Source organism: Microcaecilia unicolor, chromosome 14 (genome assembly GCF_901765095.1).
Source record: "Microcaecilia unicolor chromosome 14, aMicUni1.1, whole genome shotgun sequence".
NCBI classification, from domain to species: domain Eukaryota; kingdom Metazoa; phylum Chordata; class Amphibia; order Gymnophiona; family Siphonopidae; genus Microcaecilia; species Microcaecilia unicolor.
This window is the reverse complement of record NC_044044.1, coordinates 48,657,509-48,682,445: the sequence shown is the minus strand read 5'-3', so window position 1 is coordinate 48,682,445 and position 24,937 is coordinate 48,657,509. Positions and strand designations below refer to the sequence as shown.

At 44.8% G+C, this 24,937-nt stretch overlaps 2 protein-coding genes and 1 long non-coding RNA gene across 5 annotated transcripts in view; 2 read left to right on the top strand and 1 right to left on the bottom strand.

Moving 5' to 3' along the window:
* Window positions 1–22,040, top strand: part of LOC115458424 — an 86,380-nt gene extending 64,340 nt beyond the window's left edge. The window contains exons 2-3 of the long non-coding RNA XR_003940058.1: window positions 13,568–13,784; window positions 21,999–22,040. This is a non-coding gene — a long non-coding RNA (uncharacterized LOC115458424). The remainder of the gene's footprint in view (window positions 1–13,567; window positions 13,785–21,998) is intronic.
* The window catches only part of LOC115458422 (SLAM family member 5-like), a 276,484-nt gene that overhangs the window by 126,113 nt on the left and 125,434 nt on the right, over window positions 1–24,937 (bottom strand). The window lies entirely within an intron of this gene.
* The window catches only part of LOC115458421 (vang-like protein 2), a 29,750-nt gene continuing 26,950 nt past the window's right edge, over window positions 22,138–24,937 (top strand). The window contains 2 exon segments of the mRNA XM_030188374.1: window positions 22,138–22,274; window positions 22,787–22,907. Coding sequence (XP_030044234.1) covers window positions 22,204–22,274; window positions 22,787–22,907 — 192 coding nt within the window. The 5' untranslated portion in view covers window positions 22,138–22,203.

Below are 24,937 nucleotides of genomic sequence, written 5' to 3'. Positions count from 1 at the left end.
GGTTCCCCGCATTTCAGCCGCTCTGATATTGTCTCTCACATACAGAGCCACTCCTCCACCTCTTCGGCTCTCTCTATCCTTCCTAAAAAGATTATAGCCCGGTACGGTCACATCACAATCATGGGAATCATTGAACCACGTCTCCGTAATAGCAACAATATCCAAGTTTTCTTCAAACATCAGGGCTTGCAAGTCTTGAACCTTTTTACTTAGACTACGAGCATTTGTGCACATAGCTTTCCATGTACTTGCTTATTTATTTATTTTACAGCACTTATATCCCACAATTTCCCACCGCTGGCAGGCTCAAAGTGGCTTACAACATTGAAATTACAAATAGGTGAGCACAATAAATGGTAAGGGATAGGCAAGGGCAGAGAGGCAAGGAGAAAGAAATGGGTTAGTGTCCTGAGATCAGTGAGGTTGGCCAGTATCTGCGGGGTACGCTTGCTCAAACAAGCAGGTCTTAAGTGACTTCCTAAAAATCAGATGATCCTGAACCGTTTTCACTGATTTAGGTAGTGCATTCCACAAGTGAGTACTGACGTATGAAAAGGTGGAAGCATATGACTTATACGGTCTGTGCTGGGGCTGGTGGTTGGGAGGCGGGACTAGTGCTGGGCAGACTTATATGGTCTGTGCCGGGGCTGGTGGCTGGGTGGCGGGGATAGTGCTGGGCAGACTTATACGGTCTGTGCCAGAGCCGGTGGTGGGAGGCAGGGATAGTGCTGGGCAGACTTATATGGTCTGTGCCAGAGCTGGTGGTGGGAGGCGGGACTGGTAGTTGGGAGGCGAGGATAGTGCTGGGCAGACTTATACGGTCTGTGCCAGAGCTGGTGGTGGGAGGCGGGGATAGGGCTGGACAGACTTAAAGGGTCTGTGCCAGAGCTGGTGGTTGGGAGGCGGGGTTGGTAGTTGGGAGGCGGGGATACGGCTGGCCAGACTTATACGGTCTGTGCACTGAAGAGGACAGTACAAATAAAAAAGTAGCACATATGAATTTATCTTCTTGGGCAGACTGGATGGACCTTGCAAGTCTTTTTCTGCCGTAATCATGGTTTTATACTTCAGTTTTGAACACGCAGGGTAATGGAGGTTTAAATAAGAACGGGCAGTTCTGAGTGAGTTTCTTGGTGGTAGGTGGACAAGGGCATCCATGTACGCTGGGGCTGTTCCGTAGAGAATCTTGTGGACTAGGGTACAGATTTAGAAAGTTATACGCTCTTGCACAGGAAGCCAGTGTAATTTGTAGCTTTAGTGAGTTTAGGTGGTTTACTATATTTACATGACCTTTCCCTCTGCCATCATGTTTATTCTGAAATTCCTTGTTTCCTTTTGTCACCCCCAACTTCTCTTTATAAACTTCTTGTTGGTGCTAAGCCTTTAACAGACCAGTTTTGCAACTGCCCACTTTCGTACACAGCCTCCCCCCACCAATTTTTGCACAGTTTTAAATGGAAGGTCTGTGCGTGTCTGCAGCAATTTTTAAAAGACTCTGTACCCGCCTTTAAGTGCAGATGCTGTAGTAATTGTTTTTGGAAAAGGACGCCCATTGAGTTGAAAACAAAACAAATCTTCATGCATTGTCTCTTCAAATACACACCATTGGCTGCCTATTCTGTGTTAAATGCTTTTGGTGCTTTGGTAAATCTTTTGGTAATGGAGATTCCTGCTGTTCTTTGCTACTGATGGATAATAGTTTGATAAAAGTGTGTTTATTGTTTTGGCTCGGTTGCTGGGTTTCCTTCCTTTTTAAATTCTTTTTTTTTTCTCAGTATTGATAAATTTCTTAGAACATAGCATGGGTGTCTGTTTTCCGTTAGGAAAGCTCTTTTGTTTCGAACTCAGATGGCTTTAGCTGTCTGTTATAAAGTCATGCGCTAAATGCCTCCATGTGACACCTGCGTGAAGGCCTGATAAAGAGCTGCCCTAAAGCTGTCCATGTTATAAGACAATATCATTGATTAAAATACATATATAACAATGTAACTCACCTTGAGCTACTACTGAAAAAGGTGTGAGCAAAATCTAAATAAATGAGAAATGTAGTAACCTTTAAAGAAAATTACACAATTATAAAAAATGATTAGATAGAGGTATATAAAATAATGAGTGGAGTGGAACAGGTGGATGTGAAGCGTCGGTTCACGCTTTCCAAAAATACTAGGACTAGGGGGCATGCGATGAAACTACAGTGTAGTAAATTTAAAACAAATCGGAGAAAATGTTTCTTCACCCAATACGTAATTAAACTCTGGAATTCGTTGCCGGAGAACGTGGTGAAAGCGGTTAGCTTGGCAGAGTTTAAAAAGGGGTTGGACGGTTTCCTAAAGGACAAGTCCATAAACCACTACTAAATGGACTTGGGAAAAATCCACAATTCCAGGAATAACATGTATAGAATGTTTGTATGTTTGGGAAGCTTGCCAGGTGCCCTTGGCCTGGACTGGCCGCTGTCGTGGACAGGATGCTGGGTTCGATGGACCCTTGGTCTTTTCCCAGTGTGGCATTACTTATGTACGTTTGGGAAGCTTGCCAGGTGCCCTTGGCCTGGACTGGCCGCTGTCGTGGACAGGATGCTGGGCTCGATGGACCCTTGGTCTTTTCCCAGTGTGGCATTACTTATGTACTTATGATTATAAAAAGTGGAAGGTGCTCAGTGAATGTTGCTGAAACTCAATAAAGAGAGAAACTAGAAGTACTCAAACAGCCATCATTGCTCTCACCGTCGTTGATATTCCAGTCCAGAAATATATAAGATCTTGAAATGTGATGATAGTAATCACCAAGTCCAAAGTGTTTATTCACAAATGTGAGACCCCAGGCGAGGGTTTTGGGGTTGGATTTGGGACTAACAAAGCCAGACAAGGTATATAAATGTGAAAATAAATGTTTTATTCACCTGAGCCCTGGGACCTGTTTAGTAACAGTCTTTGAGTAGGCCTCTGGCTAGCAGGGCAAGCAGTCCGTGGTTGGTGGGGCTGCCCCGCCTCAAACACAGCCTGTAAGTTCTTCTGAAACTCAGGTCTAGCCCCAGCTAGACCTCAGCAAGGCTTTCAAGTCCCTGAGCCTCCTTACCCTCAGCCTGACCCAGGTATTGATTCCACCTCTTCAGGCTCACTTTCTCCTGGGGCGGGATCAGTGTTGCCAGGTACCTGGTCCCCAAACCCGCCCAAAAAGTTCCACCCCCGCCGTCATCGACTCCGCCCCCACCGTCATCGGCCCCGCCTCCTCCGTCATCGACCCGCCCAAAACAGCCCCGCCCAAAATGTCATCAACCCCGCCCAAAACGTCACTAGCCCCCCCCCCTCCGTGGCCCGAAAAACCGCAAAAAACCCCCCAAAAAACCGCAACCCGCAGCGGGCAAAAATTTCCTGCAGCGGGTCATGGAAAACCGCCCAATTGGGCAGGAAAACCGCCCACCTGGCAACCGTGCAGTGCTCTTAAGGTGGCCCAGGCTAGTTAGAGAGGGACTTTTCTTAAGGGTGAGGGGCAGTATTCAACTTTACCAGTCAAGATGTCTTCCTCCCTCCTCCCCCCCCCCCCCGAGCTGCACAGCGCATAACAAGGTGATCAACTTTGCTTTCGACTGTGCTACTAGAGACCAATTTGAAGCACCAACTACTCAATAATGCAAAATAGTACCGATTTATGCTGAAAGAGTAGCCAATTAACTCTACCTGTATCACAACATTCTTTTAAATCTCTTTATAATTTATATTTTAATTAAAACTTTTCACTTCACAGAAGTAACACAAACTGTGATATAGCTATTTTCACCTTCCTCCTAATCTTGCAGACCTGTGGGCGCTTGCAAAACATATTTTGCAAGAGAAGCTCCCTGTGGGATTTTTTTTCCCCTGCCATGCCAACTTTTTGGACCCCTGGGCCAGCTAGCAAATAGGGCCTCTCCCTCCCACTTCCCAGTTGCAACTGCCAAGAATCCATCACACAAGGAACACGATAAACAGGCGACTGGGCAAGTGTTTTAAATGTATACAAGTATGTGTTTAACATCAAGTCGTGTTTTCAAGTTAAATATGTGTATAACATCAAGGATATAGTTCACGGGCTGTTGTACATGTGATTAGTAATTGCTGTCTAATCTACTGTAATAAAACTCACCCTCAACGTTCTGAAGACACTGACGTCACTGCAGGCACTCAGACACTGGTTCGTAAGTTCATGGTGGTGAAGCCACAACACTGACCATGTCTCCATGCCCCGCCCTCGCGTCACACGTGATGACGTCGAGGGTGGAACAATTACAAAAAAACGAAAAAGAACGAACAGGAAGGATTTCCCTACTCCTCCCCTTCCAACGAATCGTTGCAGACTGCCAAACAAAGAAAACCGCCCGAGGACGTGCCCAAACGAAGCCATCTCTGCCCGTGTTTCCTAGCCCCGTCCTCACGTCTAACGTTATGACGTCGAGGGCGGAGACATGGCCAGAGAGAGATGGCTTCAACCGACGAACCCTACAGTGACCACAAAGGCCCAGCTAACCTCCAACCACCCCTCCACAAATGGCCCCGCAACAATCGCCGTCAACGCCGCTCCCACCCTCCACTCACCCCTCTCCGTCTGCCACCGGAACGCCGGACAAAGTGGTGAGTTACAGGGGAGTGGGAGAGGTGAGGGAGGACGGCCTGGAGGGCAGGAAAGGAGGGCGTGGGACTCGGGAGAGAGGGAGACAGCAACGGAGGGAGGGGGGAGCCCTTGCTAGCGCCCGTTTCATTTCACACAGAAACGGGCCTTTTTTACTAGTAGATTAATAATAGGCCTATTGCACTCGTAGACACATGGCTTAGTTAGAGTACAGTATCTTCACAGAGGCTTTTTTCTTTTCTCTGTGAAAACTCATCTACCATGTCATCAGTCTGTTTAGAAAGTTCACTTCCAATTGACATAGGTGAAAGTGAATTTGGTTGTTTCCGTTTCATCCTTGTATGCAACTCATTTTTTACCAGTCCTGTAAGTGAGAATGACCACTGTCCCTCACAATTTGTCACTGGTAAAGCTGAAATCAGTTTTGGAGCTGTATAGATGTTAGGAAAAATATATTGTATCTCATATATTCAAAGTATCCATGAATTTCTGTGGCAGCATTCTGTCATCTCATTCCTGTCCACGACATTCAGTGACGAATGCTCTCTGCTGAATCAATTTATCGTCCTGGCTGCTGTTCAGATCAAATGCAGGTGCTTGGCCTTGTGGATGATCGAAGGAGAAGACTCTGAACAGCATACACAGATGCTCATAAGCATCAAGACAGCCTGAGATTGTTGACTAAGCATTAAATGTCTCTATCTGAAACGTTCCCTTGCCTTCGAGAGTAAGTCTGAATCTTCATCATCAGTTTAATCAGCAAAGCACTTGTGTTTTTGTTTTCGATGAATGTCCATTTTGCAGGATCGACTAACACCAAGCACATCTAGAGCTTTGTATTCATAGCTGTTGAACAAATTTCTTTGTCATCCAGGAAAATCAGCAGCGACTTGAAGGCTCCTAACACCCATGGCAAGATCAGCGTCTCCTTTCTGGAGTAATGGATGTTGTATTGAATCAAGCTGAAATGGTGTGCCAGAAATTTGCCATGAAAGCCATTTCTAGGGTGGCCAGCTGTGCACAGAATCCATCAGCTTTTCTCTGCATGTCTCACTTTTCAGCTACATCTTCTGAAATAGCCTGGAATGCCAACGTTATAATGCTGTTGTCATTCCAAAGGGCTTTGGCAGAATCTGCCCAAGCGCTAGGTCGTGTGGTTGACAGAGATTTTGGCGTAAGAGTGATGAACAAATCAGCATTTGCAAACACCCTGTTCCAGTGATAGGTGGAAGAAGATTCAAACACCTAGAGAGCTTGCATCAGGTCAACGTAGTTACGAACTGTTGTGTTGCATGCATCAATACTGTTCACGCCAACTGAGTTCAGTGAATGTGCAGCACAAGGGATATAATGGATCAAAGGATACTTTCTTTTGAGGTGTACTTGCAATCCATTGTAGGCTCCAGACATATTACTAGCATTAATGTGCATCTGGCCGTGTCAGTTCTGTAGATCTATCCCCAAATCTTTTATCATTAACCCAACACAGTCTGCCAGATTGTCTCCAAAGTGTCAGTAGATTTGGTTGGAATTTGACGAATCATTCTGCAGCTTTACCATTGCTGTTCACAGATCTGAAAACGAAATGTTAACTGATTGTGAGCCAAGTCAGGTGTTGAGTCAGCAATCACGGAAAAATGCTTTGCCTTTTGCAGCTCTTCTGTATCTTCTGCTTTGTTTTGTTACCCATGAGCTCAATGAATTCATTAACAGAAGGTTGATGACTGATATGAAACACTGTCGTGGACCTGCCGACCAAATTTCTTGATGCTGTCTTTCAAAAATGGGTTGAACACAGACAGTAACTCCAGAATCCTCAGATAATTTCCATTCTTTAGCAACCCTACATCACCACTAAAAGCCAGTCCACTCTCAGCCAAAAACCTTTATTACCACTGCCACCACTCTTCAAAACCACAGTAGCTCCAGAACGTCATTGCAGCTCATGTGCTCCTCGCTCCTCTCATGTTCTCTCATACGTTCTTGATGCTTCCAGTCGTCAAAGCTGGTAACAAAGGCATGTGGTTTGGTCGAAAACCAGTTTATATGCAAAACGAAATGCATTGCCAATTGATGGCGAATAAATGGCCCACTCCTTTGGTACTACTTGCCCATTGAGCAAGCTACCGTGTAGCAGCTCGTTAATAAGTACATGTCACTTGCTCCCGAGCCCACAGTTCCTAGTTGAGGCTGGGTAACTGGGACATCGGTCGTGGAAGCTTTCCGGCCCTCTGGCGATCAGCACTGTTCTGACATCATTTATGTCCTCTCACAAAGCAGAATCAGTTGTGGTTTCATACCAGTAAGAGCTGGTTACCTTGTTTTCTTCTATCAGAGTCTCACCTTGGACTCAGGATTCAAGGCCCCAATCCCCATTGCCTGCAGCTGTTTCGTACTCGTATCGCCCATCCCTGCTGCAGCCACTGGCATTAACTTTTCTACCTCTTCCACAGGCGGGGCTGGTGGTTGGGAGGCAGGGATAGTGCTGGACAGACTTGTACGGTCTGTGCCAGAGCCGGTGGTGGGAAGCGGGACTGGTGGTTGGGAGGCGGGGATAGTGCTGGACAGACTTGTACGGTCTGTGCCAGAGCCGGTGGTTGGGAGGCAGGGCTGGTGGTTGGGAGGTGAGGATAGTGCTGGGCAGACTTATACGGTCTGTGCCAGAGCTGGTGGTTGGGAGGCGGGGCTGGTGGTTGGGAGGCAGGGCTGGTGGTTGGGAGGCGGGGATAGTGCTGGGCAGACTTGTACGGTCTGTGCCAGAGCCGGTGGTTGGGCGGCGGGGCTGGTGGTTGGGAGGTGAGGATAGTGCTGGCCAGACTTATACGGTCTGTGCCAGAGCTGGTGGTGGGAGGCGGGGCTGGTGGTTGGGAGGCGGGGATAGCGCTGGGGCAGACTTATATGGTCTGTGCCCTGAAGAGCACAGGTACAAATCAAAGTAGGGTATACACAAAAAGCAGCAAATATGAGTTATCTTGTTGGGCAGACTGGATGGACCGTGCAGGTCTTTTTCTGCCGTCATCTACTATGTTACTATGACTTGTCTCTTGCCTGATCTGTTGCCAGTCGGGGGTCCTGGCCGCAATCCACTGACAAAAATATAAATCCAAAAGAGATATTAACAATTCTAATTCTTATCTTTTTTTTTTTCAAAGTTTGTGTTTAGACACATCAAGACTTATGATTCATTTAACAATAACAGTATCAACAACAACTGACAAAATGTCAACGAAAAATGATGTAAGCTGAAGTAGGTTGCAAAGAGTATGAAACATAGTCTATGTAGATATTGGTAGATGAAAGAAAAGGAAATATTTTGCTTGGTCACGTTACTATTAGTGTGTTAGAATATTGACACAAACATTATTATATGATATATAAGTCAGGGTTTCAGCAGAGTTTGTAGATTTATCGTGTTCCTGAAAAACACAACCACCGGCGTGTACAGGTAGGCTGCTACTCAAAGCCCACCTTGATGATAAGAAGAGCCTCCCCCCTCCCGACCTTTGGGCCCCCGGGCATGGGTGGGGATCTGTCCCCGGTGCCACAGCAAACCCATATCCTACAAAACATGTGTCATAAAGTAAGGGAACGAACACGCAGGCAGTTAAAGTAGAAATCTCCAGTCACCTGTCTCCAGTGCTGCCTCTTTACCCCTGCAGAGGGCTGGGGCCTGTTATCTTAAGAGATTTTTTTTTTCTCTCCCGTAGGTAAATACCCATTCAGATCTCCTTTGAGATGTACACTCTAAAGACCTATATGGTGCTGTTCCACAAGAACTTACTGAATGGTTATAAGCTTTTCAGGACTGTATAATGATGCCTCAGCTTGGATGGATCTCTTTAAAAGTAAAATAAATGGGCCTATGCTTTAAAATAATTTTAAAATTTTTATTTGGATGAACGTGTGGGTGTTTACTGGGTCATGGCATACTACACTGCAGTGACTGACTCTCACAGAAGGTCATGGGGCTGAGAGCAGCAGGAGATTTTGGGAAATTAGAGCTTTAGCACCTGTTTCTCCAAGGATCTTGTTCAGGTGGAGGGAGACTCTTACTTCAGTTTGCTGCAGGGGAGATCTTGTTAATCCTGACTGCTTTTCTGAGCTGTGGTTGGAGCTGACGGAGAGATTTCCCAGAAGATCAGAGCTTAGAGTACTGGAGACTTTGGTAGGAAGAGATCAAGGCGATCGGAGTCGAGGTGTGGCTTACTAGTTAGAGAAGTGAGCCGCGGACCAAGAGAAGCCTGGGTTAATATAGCATTTCTCGCATTGATGTTTATGACCTCGAGCAAGTTGCTTCACCTTTCTCCATCTCAGGTACAAACTTAGTCTGTGTACTAGGCTCAGTTATGTCAGTAATGTGCATCATTTTCCAGTAATGCAGTTTAGTGGAAGAATTTTGACCATAATGTATATCAAATACCTGTATATAATATGTAAACTGCTTTAACTGTACTATTAAGACGGTTTGTGCTCTAACTGATTGGTTGTTCATTCCTTGAGACAGCTGATTATAGCAAAACTCTGGCCACAGTGGGTGTGATTGACTTTATATATATATATATATATACATGCTTGAATCGTCAATTAAGTCAAAAGCCAAGTGTTTGCTTTTTTTCTTTTGTTTGCCACAGTTTTGGGTGGCTCCATTAAATTTGAACATTCCTTGGAGTTATAACAAAATTTTGGATGAAAGGGTTTTTTTATGCTGATGAAGAGAATTTGATCCATTTTAAGTCCTTTCTACCCTGTTAATGTTTGTTGGTTGGAGGCGTAGGTGCTGAGGGTTTTTCCCTTTCTTACTTTTTTGTATTCCATAGGAATATAGTGTCTTAATAGTACTTTGCAAATTAGAAGAAAGAGGTTCTTATTTTTGGTTATATACACTCTTATTACTGAACAATAGTAGCTGCTTTAACTGTACCAGAGAAAGCCAGTATATCAAATCCCTTCTCCTTTCCTTTCCCCTTGAATGGCTTACCGTGGGACACGCTCAGGTGTTCTGTAGTAATTTTTGAATCTGTACGCACAAACCCCACGCTAAAATATATTTTTAATTTTAGTGCAGGGGGCATATGTGGGGGGGGGGGGGGGGGGGGGTGGAGAGTGAACATTCCACTGACCCAACACAAATGTCTACCTTTTGCAACACAGCAAAACCAAAGCTCGTAATGGACACTATATAACCTTCTTCCCTTCGATCCCCACTGTACCCGAAACACGTGTACCTTTATCCGACCACAACATCACCTTGCACTTGTTTCTCTACCAGACTAGGCGAACACCTTTACGATACTTTGTAAGCCACATTGAGCCTGCAAATAGGTGGGAAAATGTGGGATAAATGTAACAAATAAATAACTTCTGCCCTAATCAGTGCATCTACATTATTACTACACGTTAACTGATTAGCGTAGGATTAGCATGCAAGTCCTTACTTCCTACAAACTAGGCATTAATAAGTGCTCATGGTTTATTTTTTTTTAATGGCTGTGTGTTAATGGCAACATTAGATGGCAATTTAATTCAGAAATAGAAAATTGCCCATTTTTCAGCTACAGTAAAAACAATGGCCTTGGTGCACAGGAAAGACCGTGTAAGGGTGCGCCAACGCAGGCTTTTACCGCAGCTTAGTAAAAGGGCCCCTTTAGTGGCTGTCTGTCGTTGGGAACCCCCTTAGCATCCCCCCCCCCCCCCCCGAAAATAAAAACACCTGCAATTGAGATGGTTAACAGGACATGCAAGTCCTATTTTCGGAAAGAATAATGCATTTACAAGGACATCTTAAATGAAGGTTTGCCCCAATCAATATTGCTTGCTGACAGAAGCAAAGAAACTTCTTCCTTCCATCTTGTGTCCATTTTGAAACATCCAGAAATATCTGTATTCACCCCCTGCCCCGTAAAGGAAGCCCCAGTACAAAAGTAATAAAGCTTCTTTATCTTGGAGGAAATGTGAGAAAGCTTTTAAAGGTTTTTCAGCTCGGAATCTCATCCACAGGACTCTCAAGGATAGCTGTCAGGTCTACCACAGAGTGCTCACCTTGTCTGTCAACCTGTCTCTGAACAGAATCTAGCAAATTTATCTTATGCAGAGGTGGTAATCAATTACCTCCTTCAGAAATAGATCTCTTGGAGTACAAGACATCATTTGTGGAAAATTGAAAATGATATTTGATGTCTGAACTTGCAAATCCTTAATCTTTTGCTGAGTAAGCAATTTATCATGAGACCTTGTAGCCTGAACAGGTTTTAGCCTGTGAAACTTCATATCCTTTCTCTGCAGCCTTAGAGGTCTTGGTATCCAACTACTCTTCAAGCTTCTGAAGTTTGTTAGGCAAGTTTACCATAGACTTTTGAACAAAGTTATAGCTTATCTTATAGAGGGCGTCCAGAGCACGCCATAGAGAATCCAGAGTAATATCTGTAGGTTGAAAAAGAGGCAACAGGGGGTAGCTCCACAGTTGGAGATTGTCCAACCTTCAAACGAGGCCTTCTGTCTACCAGAGGACCACCATCAACTCTAGATGTTACTATGTCTTCCAGGAATGACACTGAGTCAAGTCTCGTTGCTGTTGTAGAATTCAGTGTGGGGGGGGGGGGGGGGAGCATTGGCAGTGGCCTACTTCTACCATGTCAGGAAGTTCTGTGCTTCCTGCTGCATCACACAATTCTGATATCGCCAACCACCTTGGCCTCAAAGGAACTACTGGATCTGCTCAGTTGAGTGAAAGCTTACATTCCTAATCCAGGCTCTTCCTTACACCCTGATCAATGGTTCGACTTTGAAGAAATTCTTTTCTCCTAAGTTGTGTGGCCTGTGACACAACCCAGAACACCTGGGTGGGCTGGCCACGAAGTTTTCGTATGAAAATAATTCTTCCTGCTTCGTAGAAAGCGTAACCAACAGTGTAGCCCAGTATCATCCTTTGAGGACTCGAAAAAAAAAAGAAAGGCATTTAAGCCAAGGGAATCCTCGAACACCTGTTGGCCTAATGCTTAGTGACATGAGCTGAGATCTTGGGGAACTGGGTTCAATTCTAACGGCAGCTCCTTGTGATCCTGGGCAAATCACTTAATCCTCCATTGTCCCAGGTACAAAAAACACCTTGGATTGTGAGCCCACTAGGGACAGAGAAAGTACCTGGATATATACAGTGCTGTGTACATCTGGTAGCACTATAGAAATGATTAGTAGTAGTAAAATTCAAAAATCTCAAATTTCTGAGTAATGTGTATCAACAAATTATTTTTTTAGTAGCAGAAACAGTTGTTGCCTGAAATTCTATCTGCTGTAACTCACATTGCTTTAAATGATTATCTACAGATGACCTCCCACGCTCAATCTCCACTCATTTCTCCACAATTTCCTTGGAAAATTGAAATAATTGAAGAATTGTAGACATCGTACGCTTATCAGTTCTTGTCACTATTCGCCAGACATCTAAAAGAGAGACCTGTTTGTTAGTCTAGAAAAAGTAGGGTATGAAACAGTTTGAGGAATAGGTACAATACCAAAACAAGATGAAGGGAGTTGTAGTTACATTTCCAGTAGATACCTTTTCAGAGGAGGGCAAACCTTGTAGGGACATGTCTCCAACTGAAGGAGAACAGAAAGAAATCAGTGGGGATGGGGTAGGATGACCCCCCCCCCCCCCCGAGATGAGAGAAGACCAAATTCTGGTGAGCCACCATGCCTTCTAAATGGGGGAAATTCTCTCATGGATGAATCCTGTGGCTACTGCTTTTAGTAAACATACATGGGTGCGGCGAAGGGCGACTAAAATGATAGCGGGGATGGGACGACTTCCCTATGAAGAAAGACTAAGGAGGCTAGGGCTATACAGCTTGGAGAAGAGACGGCTGAGGGGAGACATGATAGAGGTATATAAAATAATGAGTGAAGTGGATGTGAAGCATCTGTTCACGCTTTCCAAAAATACTAGGACTAGGGGGCATGCGATGAAACTACAGTGTAGTAAATTTAAAACAAATCGGAGAAAATTTTTCTTCACCCAACGTGTAATTAAACTCTGGAATTCGTTGCCGGAGAACGTGGTGAAGGCGGTTAGCTTGGCAGAGTTTAAAAAGGGGTTAGACTGTTTCCTAAAGGACAAGTCCATAAACCGCTACTAAATGGACTTGGGAAAAATCCACAATTCCGGGAATAACATGTATAGAATGTTTGTACGTTTGGGAAGCTTGCCAGGTGCCCTTGGCCTGGATTGGTCGGTGTCGTGGACAGGATGCTGGGCTCGATGGACCCTTGGTCTTTTCCCAGTGTGGCATTACTTATGTACTTTATAATTTGGGGGGTATAAATGATTACAGAACTGAAACTGCCACTTTCTTGTATGTCTTCATTGGTCGAGGACTTTTTTTTTCACATTGGTGGACTTCAGAGAAAGAAATGGGGGTGGTGTCTCCTTTTAGAATCGGATGAGACTGCACAAAGTCATTAAGCGTTGCTGCCTGTTTGTGGTTTGAAAGCTGCTGATGGATGGGAGCTGATCCTATCGCCACCTGGGAGCCTGGAAGGAATTTTATATCTAAGGATGGAAGGGCTCTTCTGTTCTCTATCATTCTATGTAATTAATCATCCAGATCTTGGGATGCATTGAAACAAGGCTGGGATGCTAAGGAACCTTTATCCTTGCAGCCTTGTGATCAGCTAGTGGAGGAAAACACAGAAGGGTGATTGAAAAATAAAATAGGCAAAATCTCCTCTCTTTCTCCCTCCCCTTCTCTGTATCTGCTGCATTAGCGATCAGACTTCTGCAGTATGCATGAGAATGTTTGGTTGCATTGCACTCTGGCAGCAGAAAGGGTGGTTGCACTGGTATCTGCTACAGTGCACTCAAGTCTTCTAATGCTTGCCAAGTTTCTAGAAAATAAAGTGGTTTTATTTACTTAGTTGTGTGTGTTTTGTATTGATTTCATTTTATTTTCCTTTGTCTTTTAAGCTTCCTGGTGAAACTCTGGTGCCTAGGCTCTGGCTACAAACTGCTCGATGCTGAGCCCTGCGATTCTGCGAGGCTTCAAGGAAAGGGGAACGAGATTTGCACTGGGAAGCCCTACAAGGGACACTGGGATGCGAGAGGGTTTCGAAGACTGACCAGGCGCAGGGAACCAGCCTTCAACGACGCCTCTCTCTCTCTCCCTGCTGCTCTGCCCGACTCGGTGAGTTCCACCCTGTGACCTTCTGCTTACAGTAGGGCATCCCAGACCTGTCCCGGAGACCCCACAGGCAGTGGAGTTCTGAGGATACCTACAATAAATATGCATGACATAAATTTGCATACGTAGGAATCCCAGAATATGCAGACTGATCTTATGCAGATATGCTGAAAACTCAACTGACTGAGATCTCCAGGATAGGCTTTGGGGAGCCTGAGCTTAGTGTGGCTGGAGTGGTTTTAGCCAATCTGATTCTAGATTGTTCCATCATGCCTTTGTTTTGGCACTGCTCTTCCCCCCCCCCCCCCCCAAAAAAAAAAAAAAAAAGAATTTTACTGTAGTTTACTAGACTTATATTTAGAGCATTTGGATTGGAGCTTTGGGATGAGGTTGGAAGATTACATTTTTCCACAGCATGATTTAAATGGCCCCTTATTTCAATATTAAGCAAAATGGGGGAGGGGGAAAGCTATCCCTCCAACAAACGTGGAAAGAGCAATACAATTTATTATGTTAAAATATCTGCGTTTTGGCCATGCATAAGACCTGTTCCAGAAACGGATGAAAAAGCAAATTGATGGTGAGGGTGAAATGCTTCAGATATGGTGTTCTCACACTGTAAATATATACACCCGGGTACGTTTGCTAGAATTCCCTTAACCCGGCACAGTTTGGGGTTCAGAATTACTCATGTGCTAAAATGTTCCCATCTACTTTATAATTAATAGAGAGGGGGAAGGGGCAAGAGAGGGGAGGAGTTTAAGAGTAGTACCACATACATGGTGGTTTGACAGGCCACTTGCGCAATGTGTGTGCATCACAACTCTCCTCCTTGGGAAGAAATCTCCTCCCGTCATTCCCAATTGTTGCTTTGGGGGGGTCTTTGGTGGAAGCAGATGAAGTCATCTGGTTTAGCAGTGAGTGAAGATCTAGAAGAGCTCTGATAGGTGCTCAGACCTTGATGCTACAGTCACACGGACCCTGAGTGGTCTAGAACAAACCACTTTATCTTGTGTCTGTTTTTATGAGCGTCTGTGGGAGTGATACTCTAAAGTGCATCTATTCTATAAAAGAAATTAGGCACCTATAAATTATTCTGCACGCATACAACTGGATTCAGTTACATTTCGTTAGTCTTATAGCCTACTACAAACAACAAGTTCTAAGCGGGTAACGTCAAGAAAAGGAGCATATTCCAGATAGTTGCACAAAACGATAACAGGGAAAAAAACTAAACCTCTATAAGCTAAGAAAGATATTTTTAAAAAAGGAAAGTCTTTAATAATTTTCGAAACTCGAAATAGTGTTCTATTTGCCTACGAGAAGAAGGAAGGGAGTTCCAACTGATAAGTTCATGAACACTGCAAAAACCGTAGACCCTTTACTTTACGAAGAGTAGGAAATCCTAACGTAAACAGATTTCTAATAACTCTACCATGATTCTTACTAGTAAATGATTCTCAAGATTCAGTATCGGAAAAAATTGGTTCTGAACGGTTTGGTCATGAAGAGTTACACCAACTGAAATTGTATTAAATTCCAGTGCGAGAGTTGGGCATGGATCCACACTATTCTATAAGTCTTCGTGCATTTTAAGGGAACACCCCTTTTTAAAAAAAAATTGGATTTGCTCACACCTTTTTCACTAGTAGCTCAAGGTGAGTTACATTCAGGCACTCTGCGTATTTTACTGTCCCTGGAGGGCTCAAAATCCTAATTTTTTTTGTACCTTAGGCAATGGAGGGTTAAGTGACTTGCCCAAGATCACAAGGAGCTGCAGTTGCAGGTCCGCACGGAAACACTTAAGTGCTCTTCTAGAAATGGTCTGGGCAAGTCACTTAACCCTCCATTGCCCCATGTAAGCCGCATTGAGCCTGCCATGAGTGGGAAAGCACGGGGTACAAATGTAACAAAAAAAAAAGTGTGTTTTCACACTGATCAGCCGTTTTTGCCCCCATTCGGCGTCTTGCGTTTGAAAGTAGCGCCTAACGTTAGGCACCATGGGGCAGGCTCTATATATGGCGCCTAAAAACTCCACGCAGAATAAATTTCTGCCTAAGTGTATTCTGTAAGCGCTGCCTCTACTTAGGTGCAGTATATAGAATACGCTTAGTTGATATCCACATCCATTTACACCAAGGGAAATGTAGCGTAAATGGCCAATGTGTAGATTTAGGTGTACGGGGGCATATCCTATAAATTTTAAAACGCCTACAAAAACGCCCATTTCCCTGCACATAACCATGCCCCTTTTTGTCTGCACGCATTAGAATTTAGGCGCAGTTCATACGCCAAATGTGTTTGCATAAATTCTAATGATCGCAAATCAGTGCTCATTATTGCTCATAAAGACCTGTTATCAATGCTGATTAACTTGTTAAACCAATTAAGTTGCGTGCGTTGTTATAGAGTACGCTTGGATTTCGGCGCGATATATAGAATCTGGGGCAAATGTAGAATTCTCCTGTTAACGTCGCCCATAGAACTACATAAGTGGTTGTTCCTAAATGCCAGGTAAGTGCGTAACTTATAATAGTCCATAAGTTATGTGCGTTGTGTGCACACCCTGCCCTTCTCAAACACCCACGGGTGGATTTTTCCTGCTACATGTAGATATGCCATTATTCTAATCGTTTACGCCTGTAATTGGCACATAAATGTTACGGCCCACTTTATAGAATTATCCCCTGTAGAATTACCCCCTAAGGCCTAGGGCCTGTTTGACTAATTCTGCTGATAGTGATTTGCTGCCTGTGTACGGAAGAAGAACAGGACTTGGGTGATTGTGTCTGATGATCTTAAAGTGTCCAAACGGGTAGATAAGGCAACGGCCAAAGCCAGAAGGATGCTCAGGTGCATAAGGGGAGGGATGACCAGCAGGAATAAAGAAGTGATAGTGCCTTTGAATAAGTCCCCTGGTGAGGCCCCGTTTAGAATGCTGCGTGCAATTCTGGAGACCGCACCTACAGAAAGATATAAACAGGATGGAGTCGGTCCAGAGGGCGGCTACAAAATTGGTCAGCGGTCTCTGTCATAAAACATATAAGGAAAGGCTTATGAACCTCAACATGTATACGCTGGGAGAGAGGGGGATATTTAAATACCTCAGTGGTGTTTATGTGCAGGAGGAGAGCTTTTTCCAATTGAAGGAAAAAAAACTCTGGAATGAGAGAACCTAGGATGAAGTAAGGAAATAGGCCGAAGAAGAATCTAAGAAAATACTCTTTCACGGAAAGGGTGGTGGATGTGTGGAATGGCCTCCCGGTGGAGGTCGTGGAGACAAAGACTGTGTCAAATTTCAAAAAAGTGTGGGGGAAGCATGTGGGATCCCTTGGAAAAAGGAGTAGCTAGTGGTTACTGAGGCCCTTATCTGCCATCATGTTTCTAAGAAATTGGGAGGAGGTGCTTCTTAAGCAGTGGTGTAAAGTAAAACTTGTTAAATGAAGGGATGCCTCTCTTTTTTTGTTACATTTGTACCCCGCGCTTTCCAACTCATGGCAGGCTCAATGCGGCTTACATGGGGCAATGGAGGGTTACGTGACTTGCCCAGAGTCACAAGGAGCTGCCTGTGCCTGAAGTGGGAATTGAACTCAGTTCCTCAGGACCAAAGTCCACCACCCTAACCACTAGGCCACTCCTCCACTGTTGCTATTTGAAATTCTACATGGAATGTTGCTACTATTGGAGATTCTACATGGAATGTTGCTATTCCACTAGCAACATTCCATGTAGAACTCAGCCCTTACAGATCACCAATGTGGCCGCGCAGGCTTCTACATGGAATGTTGCTAGTGGAATAGCAACATTCCATGTAGCATCTCCAATAGTAGCAGCATTCCATGTAGAATCTCCAATAGTATCTATTTTATTTTTGTTACATTTGTACCCCGCGCTTTCCCACTCATGGCAGGCTCAATGTGGCTTACATGGGGCAATGGAGGGTTAAGTGACTTGCCCAGAGTCAGAAGGAGCTGCCTGTGCCTGAAGTGGGAATCAAACTCAGTTCCCCAGGACCAAAGTCCACCACCCTAACCACTAGGCCACTCCTCCACTCCATTTTTGAACAATGGAGAAGACGTATGATTGTAAATAAAAGTAATGTTTATTACAAGAAGTCGAGTTGTTGTAATAAACATTACGTTTTATTTACAATCATACGTCTTCTCCATTGTTTGAAAAGAGCCTATCTTCCCCACCCCCTCTTTGTTTTTCCCTTACTTTGTTTCTTGGGGATCAAGTGCACCTCCACACTCTGTGTGGTACTCCCACGCCTTGTGTGTTTTTTTAGATCTTATTTTTGAAAACAGAAGGGCCCTGTGTGGAAAACAAGACGTTCGTAAAGTGACGTTTTTCTATATATTTTGTGACGTTAATATTTCAACACATGAAAGAAATGGGTAATACTGAGGGGAGGGGAGAGGAGGGCTGATTTATGTCATTTGCTGTGTGTGCTGCTTTGTCCCCAAATGTGCTTGTTTCAGAATAAAGAGGATGCAGAAACAAATACTTTTGGCATTTGGCCTTGGAGTGAGAACCCGAATAGGCAGAGGGGGTATAAATCTCTTACGAAAAAAATGTAATCAAACACTCCGGCGAAGCCACTAGGGTGGTTGAGGGGAGCAGTTGTTTGTCCGGAATAGCTGGTCTCGGTAGTGTTAAATTTTTTTTTTTTTTCCCCTTTTATACTACTTTTTTTCTTTTTTTCACGAGGGTGAGGACATTTTGGTTTACAGCTTTCTGGAGAAATCTGATCCCTCCTTCAGAACAAAGGCCCTCTGAACAGGAGGAAGAAGTAGGCCTGCCTTTTCTTTCTCTCTCTTCCTTCTCTTGTCTCTCGCACTCCCTCTCTCCTCCTCCCCAACCTTTCAAAATCCTTTGAATGCAAGGAGATGGGCAGTGGTGTGGAGAGAGAGAGCATACTTCCTAGGCCCGGCTCCCATCTCCTAGGCAACCGTGGGGACTTTTGTTTCCTATGGTGATAAATGGGTGAAAATCCAGCGTCTGGGACAAAAGCACCCCCCTCAACCATTCCCACTCCCTCCAATGATGGGAGAAAACCAGAACGCGAGGTTTTACTGTTGTATTTTACCATGACCTGGATGCCGTTGCCTTGGTAACCTGACAGCGGCCTACCCCTTCTTTTCTTACCCATAATGCCTTGTGAAAGGACATAGGAAAGCATGAGAGACAATTGAAGGGGTTATGACGCAGACATAGTAGAAATAGTTTTCAAGTGTTGTCTTTATCTTTCTCGTGAAAGAGGGGAGAATAGTGGATAGTTTTGATTGCCTCTCCAATGGGCTTACCTTGGCCTAAATTCTCCCTTTCTTCCACCCCCTAGTCTCCTTCCTTAAGACTCTTCTACCTCTTTTTTTTTAAATCTAAATGTACTTTGATTGTATTTATTTTGGGAGTGCACACCACGTTGGTTTTTAAGATGATTTCCTCCCCTGAGGTCCCACTTCACCTGTTGGCTTTGGGTTCATATGTTTGATACCTATAGGGTGATATGTCTCCTCCCCAAACGTAGTCCATCTCAGTTGTCCATGCTGGGTTCATACTGGGCATGTCTAGGTGGATTTGGTAGCTGTTTCGTTTCTTGATCGGTCCCCCCCCCCCCCAACCCCCAACCAGACGGTAATTTTGGAGTTTGGCGCACTCTCATTCCGTAGTAGAAATTTTGTTTTTAATCTTCTACCATGCGTGAGGTTTCTGGCAGTAATCAGCAGTTGGCGCACGTTGAACGGTTACCGCGCATGTAGCATTGCGAGCCCTTACCGCTAGATCAGTGGGAGACAGTAAGGGCTCAGGCCGTAATTAAGCACACGCTAGTTTTAATTTTAGCTCCCGCCCATTTCCTGGCCATTAAAAAGGCCCTTTCTCCCCGACGTGGTAAAAAAAAAATGGCTCGGTCATGCATCAGAAGCACAACCCACACTACCACAGGCCACTTTTTTACTGCCGCTTAGTAAAAGGGACCGCTAAGTGATTTGTCCAAGATCACAAGGAGCAGCAGTGGGATTTGACCAGGATGGTCTTGATTAGATATGTGATAGGCTGAGTGCAAATTTAAGGGGCTTCAACGTTAGCTTCAGAACTTTTAGTAGATGAAAGAGTGCTGGGAAGACTTCTACGGTCTTTGCCCTGAGAATGGCAAGGACAAATTAAACTCTGGTATACATATAAAATATTGCATACCATGTAAAATAAGTTTATCTTGTTAGCAGACTGGATGGACCATACAGGTCTTTTATCTGCCATCACTTACTACGTTACCGCTGGATGTCAAGACCAGTGCTCTAACCACTAGGCCACTCCTCTACTTAAAATGCTTGAGTCACTTAAAAATTACAGGGTCGATATTCAAAGTGATTTAATGGGCCTGAAAGAGCTCCTGGTCAGTAAAATCGCTTGTTTGGTGCTAATCGGTTAGGCATGCTGAATAATCACCACTGAATGAAAGCTGGCTATTTTGTGGGCAGCCTGGGCACAGAGTCAGCACTTAGGCGATTAAGTGTCAATATTCAGTACTTAACTGCTTACTACTACTACTACTTAACATTTCTAGAGCGCTACTAGGGTTACGCAGCGCTGTACAATTTAACAAAGAGAGGACAGTCCCTGCTCAAAGAGCTTACAATCTAATAGACAAGTGAACGGTTCGGTCCGATAGGGGCAGTCAAATTGGGGCAGTCTGGATTCACTGAACCGGTAAGGGTTAGGTGCCGAACGCAGCATTGAAGAGGTGGGCTTTAAGCAAAGACTTGAAGACTGGGCAGAGAGGGGCTTGGCGTAAGGGCTCAGGAAGGTTTGTTCCAAGCATAGGGTGAGGCGAGGCAGAATGAGCAGTTAAGCAGCCCATATTGCACCACATAAAACTCAGGCGTGTTGCTTAGGCAGTTAAGTTCTGAATATCGCACTTAACCAGATAGAATACTCCAAACAACTAAACGGACTATCAAAAAATGATTCCAAATTCCAAATTATTAATTTACCCCAACCATAGAATCATGAATCGTTAATCAAATTCAAAATCTTTATTGATAAAAATACATATGCTTTCTGCATGCTAAATATTTATTTTATTTATTTAGATTTTTTGCTCACACCTTTTTCAGTAGTAGCTCAGGAGAGTTACATTCAGTACTCTGGATATTTCTCTGTCCCAGAGGGCTCACAATCTAAGTTTGTGCCTGAGGTAGTGGAGGTTAGGTGACTTGCCCAAGATCACAAGCAGCAGTGGGGATTTGAACCGGCCACCTCTGGAGCAAGACCGTTGCTCTAACCACTAAGCCACTCCTCCACTGTTCAATACAGGGGGTATTGTTGTCCAGTGTTGAGTGTTGGAAGAATGTTTCTAGCTTGAATGATATGTAAGTGAGAGAGTTTTAACATATGTATTTTTATAAAGATTTTGAATTGGCTTATGGTGATTAAGGTTTCATGACTTCTATGAATTGGGGTAAACTTAACCAGATAAAGAGAGTCAGCCACTAAACCTGGATATTCAACGTCTGTACCCAAAGTGGCCTGACATTCAATATCTGGGAATAACACCACTGCTGGCTTAAAAAACCCCCAACAACATAAAAATGTTCGCTTCCGCAGGCTGAATGTCTACTTCTACCTGCTTGGTTCGGCTCTGTGCGTAATCTCAGTCTGTTGGAGTGGCGTAGCCAAGGGTGGGCTTGGGTGGGCCCAGGCCCACCCACTTTGGGTTCAGGCCCACCAGTAGCGGCATACCTATGTGGCTGGCAGGGATCCCCAAGCCCCACCAGCCGAAAACTCCCAACAAGTGTCCCTCCTGCATACCTTGTAAGTAGCAGATCTTCGCCTGCAGTGAACAGTGACATACATACTGCTGGCACCGGCCCCACAGCCTTCCCTGGTATTTCTGCCTAGGCAGAACAGGAAGTTGCATCAGAGGGAAGGTGTGGGGCCAACATGAGCAGTGTGGTATTAGTTGCTGCTCGCTGCTGGTGAAAATCTGCTATTTAAAGGTATACGGAGAGGGGGATGTTGAGCCATATGGCATGCAGCAAGAGGAGAGACCAAATCACCTTTGGAACGGGGCGAGGTTCTTCTGCCCACCCATCTTGGGCCCAGGCCCACCCAAAATTGGGTGTCTGGCTACACCCCTGGTCTGTTGTTTTGCTCTTGCAACCTTTATTCCTGTGCTGATATTTCTTTGCTTTTTTTCTTTTCCCTCTTCCAAAGAGTTGGTGCATTTATTTCTCCTAAGACGTGTCCAACCAGCTGATCAAAATAGAGTCCCTCAAGGTCAAAGTTGACTTCCTGAAGGGCCCCTAGGCCTGAAGAAGCCTGCTCTGAAGGAGCGGCTGCTGCCTTGGCCGCAGTTCCTGGCACTGGGAGACCCAAGTCGGTGAACTTGGACCGCGGCAAAGCCCGTCGCTCGGACACCATGGACAACGAGTCGCAGTACTCGGGATACTCCTACAAATCGGGACATTCTCGGAGCTCCCGGAAACACAGGTGGGCTTTTCACATCTTCTTCTCCTAGAAACATATTCCCTCCTTTGTGAACCTTGGTGCGGCAGTCTTATGGTAGTGCTTTAGATCTGACACGGTTTAATGCATCATCACTCTTTAACAAACTATAGAAATTATTAGAGTAAAAGGATTTATAATCTGTAACATTGGGGTGGAGTACAATCAAATATACATAAATCAAAAAATACATTAAATAGAAGAGACTATGAAAAAAAAGCATACATACAAATAAAATAAAAATATAAAAATGATTTAAAACGTAATAGGAAAAACTCCTGAAAATGCTCTAGCTTTATCCAGGCCTGAACATTTTAGGGAGTCTCGTTATTACGATTTTAATTGTGTTGTTGTTATTTTGTCAGCCCCTCTGCGCACTTCAGTTGCTTAGTGGGACAGAAGTTGATGACCTGGTGCTCCGTGGCTGACATTTTGAGTTTTGTAATGAATTTCTTTTTAAATTAATCTGATTCTTTTTTTCAATTTCTTTTATGCAGAGATCGGCGGGACCGACACCGATCGAAAAGCAGGGATGGGAGCCGCGGAGACAAGTCTGTGACTATCCAGGCCCCTGGCGAGCCCCTGCTGGACAATGAGTCAACGAGGGGAGAAGAGAGGGTGAGAGGACATTTCGAACAAGCAGTATTTAGAAAAGGAACCCAAAATATCGCATTGACACAGTGCTGTGGTATAGCACTTACAATCTCTTTGGGGGGGGAGGGGTAAAAAGGATTCAGAATTCGATTTAGGAGGGGGCAGTAAACATAAACATGTAATAGCTGGAGATTCAGGAACTGGGGACAGGGAATGTAAACTCACCTTGAACTTGAATTTGGAAAAGGTGATTAATTTATATATTATATAGATATATATATATAATATATATATACACACCACACACACACTCACACTCACTCCACTCACACACACACCCACACACACACACACCACACACAACTCACACACACACACACACACATACACACACACACACACACATACACACCCTCACACACACACACATACACACCCACACAACACACACCCCACACACACACACACACACACACCCACACACCACACCACCACACCACCCCACACACACACACACACTCACACCCACACACACACACACACCCACACACACTCACACCCCCCACACACACACACACCCCCACCACACCCACACACACACACACACAACACCCACACTCACACCCACACACACACACACACACACACACACACACACCCCACACACACACCCCCAGTTTCCAGCGATTCTCTGTTCCCTGCCCTCCATCTGTGTCCCCGATTCTCTCCTGTCCTCCCATCCCATCTGTGTCCCGCGATTCTCTCCTGTCCTCCCATCCCATCCATGTCCATCAATTCTCCTCTTCCCTTCCTCCTCCCTCCCCTCGATGTCCCGCAATTCTCTCCTCCCCTCGATTTGTACTTGAACATTCTCTGGCTGGCTGGCGCTGGCTCCGTTCTGTTCGTACATCCCTCCTGACGTCAGCTCACTTCCAGTGTTCCCTTCCCTCTCACTGTTCCACCCTCTGACATCATTACGTCTTGACGCGAGGGCGAGACAGTGAGGGGGAATGGAACGCTGGAGGCTGGCTGATATCAGGAGATGTTATGAACCCAGGTAGCCAGACATGGAACGTTGGATGGTGCAAATTATTATATATATATATATAAGTACATAAGCATCGCCATGCTGGGACAGACCAAGGGTCCATCGAGCCCCAGCACCTCTGTCACCGACAGCAGCCCAAAAGAACAAGCAGTTTGTCCCACCCATCCTAGAAATACTGTATTATCCCTCGTCCATTCAATAACATTCTATGGCTTTTCCTCCAGGAAGCCGTCCAACCCCTTTTTTGAAGTCCACTAAGTAACCGCCTTAACCACCTTTTCCGGCAGCGAATTCCAGAGTTAACTACGCGTTAAGTGAAGAAAAATGTCCTCCGATTCTTTTTAAATTTACCACACTGCAGCTTCATCCTAGTAATTTTGGAACATAGTAACATAACATAGGAATCCTGTGCAGCAGGAATGGATCCTCAGAAGCTTAGCTGAAATTGGGTGGCGGAGCAGGTGGGGGAAGAGGGGTTGGTGGTTGGAGGCTAGGATAGGGGAGAGCAGACTATACGGTCTGTACCAGAGCCGGTGATGGGAGACGGGACTGGTGGTTGGGAGGCGGGAAATACTGCTGGGCAGATTTATACGTTCTGTGCCCTGAAAAGACAGGTACAAATTCAAGATATGAGTTTATCTTGGGCCAGACTAGATGGACCATGCAGGTCTTTTTCTGCCGTCATCTACTATGTTACTATGTCACACTGCAGCTTCATCCTAGTAATTTTGGAAAGCGTAAACAGACGCTCCACATCGACCCGTTCCATTTATATATATAAAATCAAAGTTGAAAACACAGATTGAAAGTCAAGCAATATTAGAAGCCAGGACAAACCTGAAAGTTAAAATGATAGGGGAGGCGTTATAATTAGCAGAAAATATAACCCTGAGTGTTTGATGCTTTTTAAAGCCGTCAGCAGTTTGTGCTTTCACACTGAGAGGAACTTGCTAGTGTAGGATTATGACTGGTCACCATGTGTCTGTGTGGCTGATGATCTGTTTTC